The 13,138-nt window shown below is 30.0% G+C and overlaps 1 protein-coding gene across 2 annotated transcripts in view; it reads right to left on the reverse strand.

Annotated features, from left to right (window-relative positions):
• Positions 1-13,138, reverse strand: part of LOC142329278 (protein GPR107) — a 128,988-nt gene that overhangs the window by 43,545 nt on the left and 72,305 nt on the right. The window contains exons 1-3 of one of the 2 annotated variants that reach the window (XM_075373715.1): positions 10,629-10,833; positions 8,841-8,951; positions 3,860-4,014 (exon numbers count right to left, since the gene is read on the reverse strand). The exons of the other annotated variant lie outside the window; for it this stretch is intronic. Of the exons in view, the coding sequence (XP_075229830.1) occupies positions 3,860-4,014; positions 8,841-8,951; positions 10,629-10,715 (353 nt within the window). The 5' untranslated portion in view covers positions 10,716-10,833. Of the gene's footprint in view, positions 1-3,859; positions 4,015-8,840; positions 8,952-10,628; positions 10,834-13,138 lie in introns of those variants that run through there. 2 annotated transcript variants of the gene reach the window in all.

The following is a 13,138-nucleotide window of genomic DNA, read 5'->3' on the forward strand; positions in this document are numbered from 1 at the left end:
TACAAGCAGTTAACAAATGAAAGGACTAAATTAGGGAATTAAAGTATAGGAAGTTCCCCCCCATAACAAGTGTCAATGGCTTCCTCAGAGGATGGATAAAATTGGTCGGTAACGGTCATCCATTGTCCTGGGGTTGAGAAACTGTCCCCAAAATCAAAGGAACTTCTTCAGGAAGACAAGGTATTTGAATTCAAAAGGTAACAGAAAATCACTGTATTAGGATGCTAGTGATAATTCCTTGCATTACATTATAATTCTGGCTTCTTCTGTTAAATGTTTCGGAGTTAAAATAGTTTCTCATTCGGATCTCAGGAGAAGCAGCAAAAGAAGTTAAAGGACCAATTGGTAGCAATAGGAACTTGGAATGTAAAGACCTTGTTATAGAGCAAAAGGTTAGAGAATCTGAGGAGGTAAATTAAGATAAATAAAATGGATATATAAGGATTGACTGAAATAAGATGGGATGGACAGGTGAAATGAGGATTGGAGAAGTTATCACACTCTATTCTGGAAAAAAGAAAAGAAAAACAAAGTGCCCATAATTGTGAAGAATAAAGAAGCAAAACAGGTAAAGAAAGTATGATATACAAATCATAGATTAATATTGTTAAGGATTGGGATGTAACCAAAAGATTTAATTATAGTACATGTATGTATGCCAGCACTGAAGATACTGTAGAGATGTATGAGGGTATTGAAGATGTAATAAAATCACAAAGGGATTGCTGTAAGATATCTATAGGAGTCTGTATGTTGTAGTCGGAAAAGGTGAAGAAGAAAGTGCAAAAGGAAACTTTGACTTATAGGTAAGGAATGAAAGAGGGAACAGATTAGTAGAATTTTGTCAAGAGGAAAAATTACTTATCAACAGTTGGTTAAAAAAAAGGAAGAAGTATATATGGGTATCCCCTGGAGACAAAGCACAGTATCAGATAATATATACTTAGGTATACGGTATCTTTACTATATCTTAGAAGATGAAAGGTAGAGAAATACTGTTAAGAAAGCCAGTGGATTACCAGATGAAGATATCAATAGTGATGTTCGCTACTTATGGAAAAAATGACAAAATTAAAAAAACATATTTATATACATATAATTACAGATGTCAGTATAGCAATTAATTGACATCTAGTTTTTCAGCTATTTGACTCCAGGTGGGGTATCACTGTAACCATCCGTGATTTTTCTTGTTTGCTTGCTGTAGACAGTACTTAATTAGTGTTCAACAGTTTAAAGTGGCTCACAACACTTATAACCAGATAACCCAGAACACGTATAAAAAGAATACAAGATATTGGTTTTAACTTGTTATATTTCTTGGATGAGATGTACAGTATTGATTTAAGACTAATACCAAACAGCAAAAATGACATTTTTAGTTACACACATGGCCCCAGACTGACTCTCTATCTTTCCGCTTGAAGCACCATGACAGCAAAGCTGGTGACTCCTGAATAGAAAACCTTTTATTGTGAATCCTCCAAAGTGACAATATCATTCATCAATGGTATAATCAGTTTTAAACAACTGAATGTCTGTGTAAAGAGAAGAGTACAGAATGATCAAAGGTGTCTGAAGAGAATGGTGAATATGTCAGGGAGTATTTCCAAAAAGATCTGTTGAAGGAACACCAGCCACAAACTAGCAATGCCACTGATGACAGGGTGGAATGTTTCAATAAACACTTTTCTCACATGTAAGTGTTTACAGCTGTTGCAGGCTTTGAAGCCTATCAACTATGCTGAACAATCAAAATGTTGTAGCATGAAGACGAAGACTTCCTTGTGTTTAATGATGAGTCAACATTTCATCTTAATGGAAAACATAACATACATAATGTCCATTACTGGGGGTCAGAAAGCCCCCACGAACTCTTACAATGCAAAAGGGACTCCCCAAAATTAAGTGTATTCTGTGCAATATCCATCGGCAAGTTTATGGCCCACTATTTTTGCTGAAGCAAGTGTAACAGGAGTTGCTTATTTGAACATGTTGTATACATTGGGAGTTTTATAAAAGATCTCTTGTGTAAGTGTCTCTGCTGCCTTTGACCTACTAGATTAGAGACACAGAAATGAAGCAGCTGTTGGTTCTACTACTCCAAACAAGCTAGTTAAAGTATGGGGCAAACTCTCTTATCAGTTGGATATGTGCCATGTGATGAAAAGTGCTCACATTAAACACTAGTAGGGAAAACTGTTAATCTTTAATTTTATTTACAATTCATTATTGTAAATACAGCTTTAAAACCCCAAAATTCTTTTTGTACACCCTATATTTGGTGAAAGTAGCCAGTTAAATGCAGTCATATCCTAATGACTAGTTAATCTTTTAATTTGCATTCAACTGCATTTTTGAGAGAACTGTGTGCAAAATCATAAATGACGAAACATCAGGCAAATCTAAATTCATAATACATACAAACAAAAAAGTAAGTTAAACACAAAAAGCGTTAAATTTAATAAGTGTGAGAAAATATGTAATAAAATTAAATTCATTTGATAAATAAATAAATAAATATATATATAAAATCATTAAAAAAAAATAAATTTTGGTACAAAATGAGAACAGTATCTAAAAGCATAACAAACTGTCTTAAACAAACGAATTAAAATGTCATGAAATAAACCAATTAACAACTGAAAATCATTCTGTAATATTTACAAATTGATATTGAAGATGCAACAAACATACAATCAAGTAATAATTTTTTTTTAAATTTTATTAAAATATATTTCACAAAATCAGAGCTAAGACACAATAAAAAATAAACGAGTAATTAAAAAATGTTACAATTAACATAAATGAAAAAAGTTTAAATGAGTACTACTGCACTGTTCCTGCATTTATCTACAATGAATACAATTGGTACTTAAAAATATTATTTTAAAATTATAATTTGATTTAAAATCATAGGGTATGGCAATATTGAAGTATGGAAAATACATCTATTCTCTAAATGTTTCTTCACCTTGAGACTAAATTAAAAATTCATGAAGAAAATAATAAAAACAATTCTCTGACCCCTCTTCGGGTTGAAAAGATGATACCACTGAAAATGGCACTCGAAATAGATCCACTGGGGGAAAAAATTAAAACAAGAATAAGTAATCAGACATAACAGAAGCAGAGTTAACCTTACAGAAATCACTACAACGTATTAAACCGAATTACAATTAATTTACTGACGATGATGATGATATGAATTTTATAGTACAAGAAAAATACCAAACCAGACCGAGTTTTGTATTACGATCTGAGAACATGATAAATTATAAAATATGAGATCAATATATCAGTAGAAAAGATATCAAATTTAATTAAATTAAAAAGATATTATATTGAAGATATTATTAATTATGAAGTTATAATATTTAATTAAAAAGAAAATCTTTTAAAAATGTGTAAATGAAGCACTTAATGGTGACAAAATATGATCTGAAAGTAAGCAAGTTTTCAGATAAATTTGACAAGTCTATGAGAGAAGTTCTATTAAAATAGAGAGATGGTGATAGGTCAGTCGGGGTAATATAATTTTTTATAATGAAGTTTGGACTATCGTTGAAGATTAAAGTACAGAAAACAGAGAAAGATTACAATGAAAAATTAAAATAAGTAATAGATTATTTCTTCAAATTGAAGCTTAAAATACTAAATGTATAAAGGAATTGAGAAGTATATCAATTAATTAAATTACTCTTAAAAAAATACTAATATATAATTTTCAATATAATAATATGATTATAACAACATCTGATTACAGTTTTTCTATTTTTATGGTTGTAAAAGATAAGTCTTAATCTAAAACGACTGTTATTTCCACAATCTTACTAAATCATAAATAATTATTACTGACTGTTTTGATTTCAAATCTAGAATAAAGTATACAACAGCAGCTGAATTAGTATTAAAATGTTCATCTGGAGGTTGCTGCAAAAGACATTTTTCTTGGTGTGCATCTAAGTATGGATTCATTGCATCATTTCGGGTTCTATCTAAAGTAAATCCAAACTGTAACAAAATTAAAAAAAAAAAAACAAGAAAAATTAATAATTATAACATCTTACTATTTAGAATGTATAAAATAGTTACTGTTCAAAAGACAGCAGTAATGAAGATAGAAATACACATGTACACATGCGAGCCAACATGCTCATAAAAGTGTGTATGTGTTCACGTGCATGCGTGTGCACACGCCCACACACTAAAATGAAACATTGATTACACAATAAAATTAGTAAACTGACATATATCACATAAAAATTCAGTTCTTTAAAAGTTTTTTATAGTAACACCCTGGAAAGATTCAATTCAGAAATGAAACTAAATACAATGTAAGAAGGTAAATAAACTAACAAAATATATGTGTAACAAAAATTCCCTTTTTTTAATGCAAAAATTAAGACACTTTTAACACAACCATTACACCAGAATACAATATTTATTCGAGTACCCCCACACTTTTTTTCTTGGAATTGGAGAGAAAAAATAAGGGTGCGGGGCTTACTTGAAACAGCCTAATTCATGTAAAGTAACCATTTTCTTAGAAGTACCTACATTCAATCACATAAATATAGTTACATTAGGATTTCGTTTATCAATACCGGATGCCACTTATACAGAATACATCCTTAATTATTAACATCCTGTTCGATAGGAATGAAGTTACGGTATTTTTATAAAACTGATTCATTCTGTATAGGCTGCATCCGGTTCTAATGACACTACAGTTACATTATCAGTTACCCATTGTCGTCTTGCCTATTCACCATAGTCATTGTACTGTTTGAATATATGGACAGTTATATGGATTTTATCTGTTTAGTTTATCTTGTAAAGTTTAATACGATGATTTATTTTAATTACAGCATTAAAATGAGTACAAAAGGGCAGCATCTACGATCTTTTACAATAAATGAAAAACTGCACTTTATAGAAGAGGCTGAAAAAATAGGAAATCATCTGGCAGGAAGAAAATTTGACGAGATGAAATCTGCATTCGAGACTGGTGTAAGAAGAAACTTCTGGTGAAAGGCATTGGTAATAAAAGGGCTTTTCGTGGCTTAAAACCTAATTACACAGACATAGAAAAAAATTATATGACTTTGTTATGGAAAAAAAGAAATGCGGTTATGCTGTCACGACAGAAATGTGTCAATCATATGCTCGTGAAATCGCTAAAACATTGAATAAAGTTGATTTTAAAGCAAGCTGTGAATGGATAACACGATTTTTTCCACAAAATGATTTGTCAATAAGACGAAAGATGACATTTCTCAACGACTTCCAGACGCTTATGAACAAAAAATATTACATTTTTACAAATACATAATAAATCTTAGAAAAAAATAAAGGCTATTTGCCTTCTCAAGTAGGAAACGCTGATCAAACCCCCGTATATTTTGAAATGCCATTTGACAAAACCGTAAACAAAAAAGGTGAAAAATTGTTACGATTCACACTGATGGTAATGAAAAACAAAGGTGTAGTGTTATGCTTTGCATTACCTCTGATGGATCAAAATTACCTCCGTACATTGTTTTTAAAAGAAAAACTCTTCCTACCGTACAGGTAAATGGGAGTTATTATCAAAGCACAGGAATCAGGTTGGATGGATGAAACCTTAATTTTAGATTGGATCAGATGTGTATGGCAAAAGCAATCAGATTTACTTAATTAAAAAAAATACCAGTATGCTAGTAATGGATAGTTATTGGAGGCATACTACTGATAAAGTGAAAGACATTTTAAAAAAGGGTATGACAGACCAAGTAATAATTCTAGGCGGATTGACATCTCTATTGCAACCACTAGATGTCTGCATTAATAAACCGTTCAAATCTGCATTAAAACAACTGTACAATAAATGGATGGCTGATGAAAATTTCTTTCTCATGCCTACAGGAAAAATCAAACGCCCAGATTTTAACCAGATTTGTGTTTGGATAAAAGATGCTTGGGAAGGTATTTCCACAGAATTAGTAAGGAAAAGTTTTAAAAAATGCAGAATATCTAATGAACTTGGTGGTAGTGAAGACAATCACCTTTGGCAGAGTGACGTGGAGACTACCAGTAACTCTTCTATAGACATTGACAGTGACAGTGATTAATTAAAAATAAAATCCCATATTAAAAAGTGTACTGAAATGATCCTTTTCAACATGATACCTTCTTTTTGTTTTACTGGCCTACTGATTCTGAACTAAACTAATACTTATGGCAATTAATTATTAATGTAATATTAATATTGTAATTTAAATGAACGAATTAAATGCTTTACTTTCTGAATATTTTCATATTTACGTATTTTTTTATCATATCTGTTGCACTTTAAAATACCGGTATATACTCGATTTTTTTTTTTAGATTTTCGGTCCAGAAAATCGAGGAAAATCGGGGGGGTACTGGAATAAATACGGTACTTATACGTCACAGAAATCATGATGGCAAACACAAAAAACCTAACTGGAAAAAAAAATTAAAAAAGGAGAAAATTTTAAGAAAGATTTCAGGACCTAAATGTAAAAGTAATCAAAATATCTTAAGATCAAATAAAGAATTTCACCAAAAATTTGAACAAATAGCAGACTATAAGAAAAAGAAGATTAGGTTTTCATGGACACTTAAAAAGAATGTAAGACAACAGATTAACAAAAAATCTTTCATTATCTTTCTAAATTAAAAATGAAGTATAACTAGTTTTACAAAATTGAAAAAGATCAAAAGAAATTAGAAAAGAAGAAGAAGAAGAGATTTTTGCCAAAATAATTTCTGAAATAAATTAAAAAAATTTAAAGAGTTTTCAGGAAAAGCAAAGAGAAAAAAAGGGAAGAAAATTTTCCTAAAAATAGAGGGATGAAATTAGTCAAAGAATGAAAGAGTATAAGCAGAAATGGAATTAAAATGCAAAACAGTTATTTTTTAATGCAATCAACAAGATAAAAAAGTATGAGAATAAAAACTTTCAAGAAAACATTTTGTTTTAAATAAATTTATAAGACATGAACTTTCTAAAAATATTCAATTATAAAAACACAATATTTTTCATAAAATAGAATGAAACATATCTACACCAAAATTAATTGATTCACCTCATTTCAAAATAAGCTATTTTATATGATTTTCACAATGATGAAAAAGGATAAGAAAATGTATAATATAATAAGACTATTAAACATTGGCAAAATTTAACTACCTTAAAAATATAAAGAAAAACTTGGTTGTGCACAAATCTCAAATAGCAGTAAGTATGAACCCTAAAACATAACTTATTTCTAAAAATTAAAATGTCAATCCACCTGGTCCAGGGTCCACAAGCTTGCACATTCCTTCCCAGAAGAAGGTTTTTGGTTGGTCACGAAACCAATTTGCATTGCTTCCTGCACAGCCAAGTTTGTGGAAAATTGACAATTTTGCAAAGCACAATTGAGCAGCCCAATCAGATGAAAATTGAAGGGAGCAAGATTTGGACTAATGGAAGGGTGTTCCAGTACTCATAATTAAACTTGTTGATGGTTGGAACAGTGAGGTGAACTGTGTGCGGATGAATGTTGTCATGCAAGAATAATTTCTTCGACAACAGACTTTATAGAAGTTGAGCTTGTCATGGATGATTTGATGAGTATAACCACAACTGATATTCATAGAAGACACTACATCAATGGTAACTCGCCTATTGACCAGAACCATTTCTTGAGCATGCTGAATCTTGTCATTCATGGTGGAGGTTGACAGCCATCCTACTTCCTCTTCACATGTCACACTCATGCAGCCACTTTTAAAATTTTCAATCATCAAAAAAACACTTTTACATGATAAAACACTGTCCTCGTACTGGGTTAAAAGTCTAAGATAAATTTCAGCTCGTTTCACACCCTCCGGCCAGAAAAGTTGAATCACTTCTTGTTGTTCTTACTTGGTGCAAACTGCTAGCAGAGCAAACAAGTTTGCAATGTATTTTGCTGAAAGGCAAATGAGCAAATGACACAATTAGGATCAAATTTTGCAGTTGTAACTGTCATCGTACCAACTCTAAGCATGCATGCGCAGAAGGCAGTATGACAACAGGTGTGTTATGGCAAAAGTATAGTAAGTTTTTATTCACTCACCTATTAATCAATTATTTTACTGAGAATATTACTACACAAACTTTCCTTTGCAGAGCAGCTTAAGGTGTCATTTTTTGAGATGTATAACATCTGTATTTCAATAGGCTTGATAAGCTGATGTTTAACAGTACATTTGGCTTAATGAAAAAGGCAACAAAAAACCAATTCATTTCCCATTTTTACAGTATGGCTGACTTGATATTATATTTTTTTGAGAATGACTTGCAGCTCATATAAAATCACACCTAAATAATTGTACTAACAGCACTTAACAGTAATAAAAAATATTAGTGATTTTGTGAAAAATATTCTGGTGGTATGCTACATGTATAATTATTTTTACTAACTAGATTGAGGTTCATAAAAAAAAAATAAGAACAAAGGGTCAATCCAAGTAAGGAATAAAAAGAGAAACACAAAATGTGTTCAGTGTTCATCACTTTTCAGAAATTTTTACATTGTTAAAAATAAACTCATTGACAGAGTCTTGAGGTAGTGTCTAATTAATTTCTCTACAGATTTTTTTGTTGTATTACCATGTAAAAATTAATTGGTCCATTAGCCAGATTAAAATGATACCACGCAATCGACATACTGAATCAGTTGGAATATGAAACCAGTTCAAATTATTCATCCAGAAATCAATTTTTTAAAATAATAATAAATTATATATATAAATAATAATAATAAATAAATTATATATATACAATTCAAAATATCAATAATTACCAAATAATCTTCACCAGGGGGTTGAACATGAAAATTTTTGAGTTTAACAACTAATTTTCCACCTTTATAGAAACCAAATGTACTAACAGATATGTATTTTCTGTGATCATTCTGTAACAAAAAACAATTAAACACATCATATATACTGCAACATCATTAGAAAAAAATAGCAATGCATTACGACAACTCAGTTACTGGTTTACAAGTAGTTTCAAGCTACCTTCCAACAGTTCAGCTTAGATAACTGAAATATTAATTTGAAAACTAAGAAACACGAAATTACCAATACATTATAGAAGCTATGCATTAACAAGGGATCAATTGGTTTTGCTACCAAAAACAAATGAGAATTCATCATCCCATTTCAAAAAACAATTTGTTTTATGTACAATTGGGGCAAAAAATCACATCAGTTACGGTGGTGTGAATGAAGTTAGAGATAAACATGAAGACTGGTTTCAACTGGAACTACATGACACATAAATACTTTCCACTATAACAAAAGCCATTTTAAAAAGTCAAAGGTTTCATACTAAAAATAATGGAATTAGTAATCGTGCAAGTGAGTCCTTGCAAAATTATTTTTGGGAGATTATTCAGCAGAACAATATACGCCATCAAAAATAGTTTTATAAGAGGGTCTCTCAATTAATCCAACTATCAGTAAGTGTACTCTACCACAACACATGAATCATCTGGATTTCAACATTTCAAACTCAATTACAGAAATATTGTGCATCCAATGGTGTATATACATAAAACACATCAAAAAACTGGGGGAAGTCTAAAGCGACTGAACAATCAGCAGTAAAGGTACAGTAAGACACAATTTGGTTTTGTACTTAGAAAAACTAAAATACTCACTGCCTGTCTTAGAAATTTAAGATCTCTTTCATAGAGATGTTAACCAGTACTATGAAAGAATTCTAGAAGCTTCCAGAAAAAATTAATCATATTTATTTTAATTTATAAATGCAACCATACAACATAAAGGAGAAAAGTTAAATGACCACCCATTAATGCAGAAGTAACAAATTACATAACATTCCAGTATAAAGAAAACACAACTATAATTGTTTTATTATTAAGCTGATCTTTCTGTTTGTTCACTATTTTTAATAAATGATGTCTACAAAAGCATCGTACTTCTATTTAAGAAATGAATAGCAAGTGATGAAAAAATACAATCATAACATATTTTAACCCAGAACGATTTCATTCTACTAGGAAATTGAACTAAGATCTTGATTATTGTCTGCCATCAATACATTTACCAACCCTATTCGCTTCTTCCTAATTACTTCTTAGTCTAATTCAAATCTGTGTTTTGTAGTTCGTTCATATTTAAATAATTTTAGCAACCCAAACCATAACTCAATTTTCATTATAGAATTACTTTCAGGTTTATATTTACCATAAACATCTTCCTAAACATTCATTTTTAAAATCCCTCGATAGAAAATCCAAATTATGATATTACAATGATTACCACCCCTAATTACAGAACACTCATCGTTGTCAACATAAATCACAACTTTATCACAAAAAAAAAAAAAAAAATTGGAGTAAAAAAGTCAACATAATTTAATACATAGGTCGGTGTGCGCATACTATCAACAGATCACAAATAGATTTCTTCTTAAATTAAATAATATTAACTAATCCAACTATGTTACCTTTACTTCCTTAGTAGTACGCCTTACCTAGCAAATTACTTTCAAAGTAGTAATACTCTAATAATAATAAATTAATTCAATTAATATGATCATAAATTTTTTATAAACTCACCTTAATTTCTAAAGTGTGTATTCGAGAGTAACAATACTGAACAAATAGTAACGTCTTTATCGCACATAACCAATACTTCACCTCCATCTTTTAAAACTGTTTTTCTACGAGACTAAACTTGTAGTTCTATTTTGTTTCGTTCATTATACAAGCGTTCAGTCAAAAACTAACGATGGAGAATAATTTTCACATTAAGTTTTCATAATTTTACAATTCCGTTAAACAGAAAAAAATAAATCACCACTCTTAAATAATCATTCAACAGGGTATTCATTGCCCTAGCATGAGTTAGAAAATAAGTTGTACGATCGTACCTAAAGCACTCGTACGGCAACTGAAACGACTCAAAAAATACGATCTTTAAAAACTAAATTTAAAACTACATAGAAATTTTGTTTCCAGAAGTTTTGTTATTTAAAATTATACTTCTAATTCATCTGCAGCATTAACAGTAGTACTCAAGAGAAGAGCCAGTCGTTAATATCTTAAAAAGTGTTATCATGGTTCGTCTTGATGAACAATAAAATCCTTATGATTTACCTTATGATAAAACGAATTAAAAAATGGTAAATATCTAAAGATAAATTAATGAAGAATATCATGTAGCTTTCTAGAGTCGTGTCTTCTGTTGCACAATTATGAAAACGCAGAATCACTAAGTTCCTACAAAAAGAAATTGCTGAATACAATTTAACAGATCGTAAAGTTAGAAGAAGCCTTATTTTATTTGGAATTAGAATTCAGCTCCAGTTCAAAACCATCTTATGTATTAAAGAATTTTTGAAGTTATACTTATTTTGGCACGTTAGATGAAACTTATCAGAGTGCATTTTCATCAAGTTACGGAAGTTACGCACGCCAATGTATCACACCATGAAGATTTGCGCAGGCTCAAGTGGATCAGTAAGCACGCACATGCGTGTAGTTTCTAATTCAGTCAGTCGTCAATGCAATTTAGTGATTAGCATGTGCTGCAGACATAACAAATATTGAGTCGTAATAAATGTATGATTATATACACGGATTTCTGAAGACGGATATTTTAAACTCTGAATATTGTTCATATTCATACAACTCTATTTATATTGCAGCGTGTATATATATATTTTTTTTTTTGCGTGAAAATTGTATATCAAACTTTGAGGTTATATTTATGTAAATATTGTTTAGGAGTAAAATTATATTTTTTAAAGACACAGAAAATAGCACACATCAGATACATTCTTGATATTGCATAAATAATCTTAAATTTATAAAAAATAACATTTTTGATAAAATACACTATTATAAAATAAAACTATTTGTATCAAATTTTTAATCTCAAGCCGCTGATAAAAGATGAGCTTCATGCCCACATGTGTCCTGTATTACCAGTTGAATAAAATGAATAATAGTTGCCCCATTTAGTTTTCAGAATATATTTTCTGTCCAAACATAAATTATTCATAATAATTATAAATAGCAAGAATTGGCTACCAAGATACAAAAAATTGTAAAATCACATGCAGTTTATGATTTAGAAGCGATATTTGTGAACCACCTCATAGAGAAAAATAAAGAGCTATAAACTCTGTGAATACAGGCATTTGCATATGTCAGTTATAGTATTGCAAAACTAGAAGAGGTGATGAAAAAATAACATTGCAATAGTGGAAAGAAAATGTATACCAAGATGTCTGCAGCTAGAACGATATTGTCATAAACATCAAAATAGAAATCAAGTAATTTAATAGAGGTAAGGAAGTTAACTACGAGTGACAATTATCTCTAAAAATAAAATTACAAAAACTGTCAGAGTATTGCAATGTATTAGTAGGCAATAAAACCTACATATGCAACAGGAATATTTCCGGGAGGAAGCTATTATGTAAGTAGATAAAAATAAAAATATACACTAATGATACGGTAAGTCTATGAGAAATGAACTGTCACTGCTGACATAAAGACTTTTTGCCTTTCAAATGAAAAATGTAAGGCAGTCATTTGACCTTATTAAAAATATGAAGTCAAAGTTAGAATGCACAAGTTAGACTTCATTTTAAAAGGTAAAATTATTGTTAGATCCATCAAATCCTAACCAATCTGATAGCTCGAATATTATGAAAGAAATCATGAAGAGAACCACAGAAACTCAGGACAAGAAAGAGACAAAATAAAATAAGATAGATACATGAAGTGATGATGGATTTAATAGACATGCATATAAAAGAGTAGTGATACATTATAATGGATAGGAATGGATGGAGGTGAATTGATGAAGAAACTAACGTGCACAAAGTTCTTAATGCCAAAGAAAAAAGTAGCAAGGAATAAAGATGTTTAGATATTCTTATCAATTTGTTATTTAAAATGAAAAAAAAACACTGAAATACAGATTACAGATGAATAAACCTTAGAAAGAAACTGAGTTTGAACATAAACATGACATAACAAGTAATCAGAATGTAAAAAATTAATTCTATATTTTATAATGAAGTGGAAAATTGAGATTTTATAATGAAACTTTACCG

The sequence above is a fragment of the Lycorma delicatula genome, chromosome 8 (assembly GCF_047948215.1).
Source record: "Lycorma delicatula isolate Av1 chromosome 8, ASM4794821v1, whole genome shotgun sequence".
In the NCBI taxonomy this organism is placed as follows: Eukaryota; Metazoa; Arthropoda; class Insecta; order Hemiptera; family Fulgoridae; genus Lycorma; species Lycorma delicatula.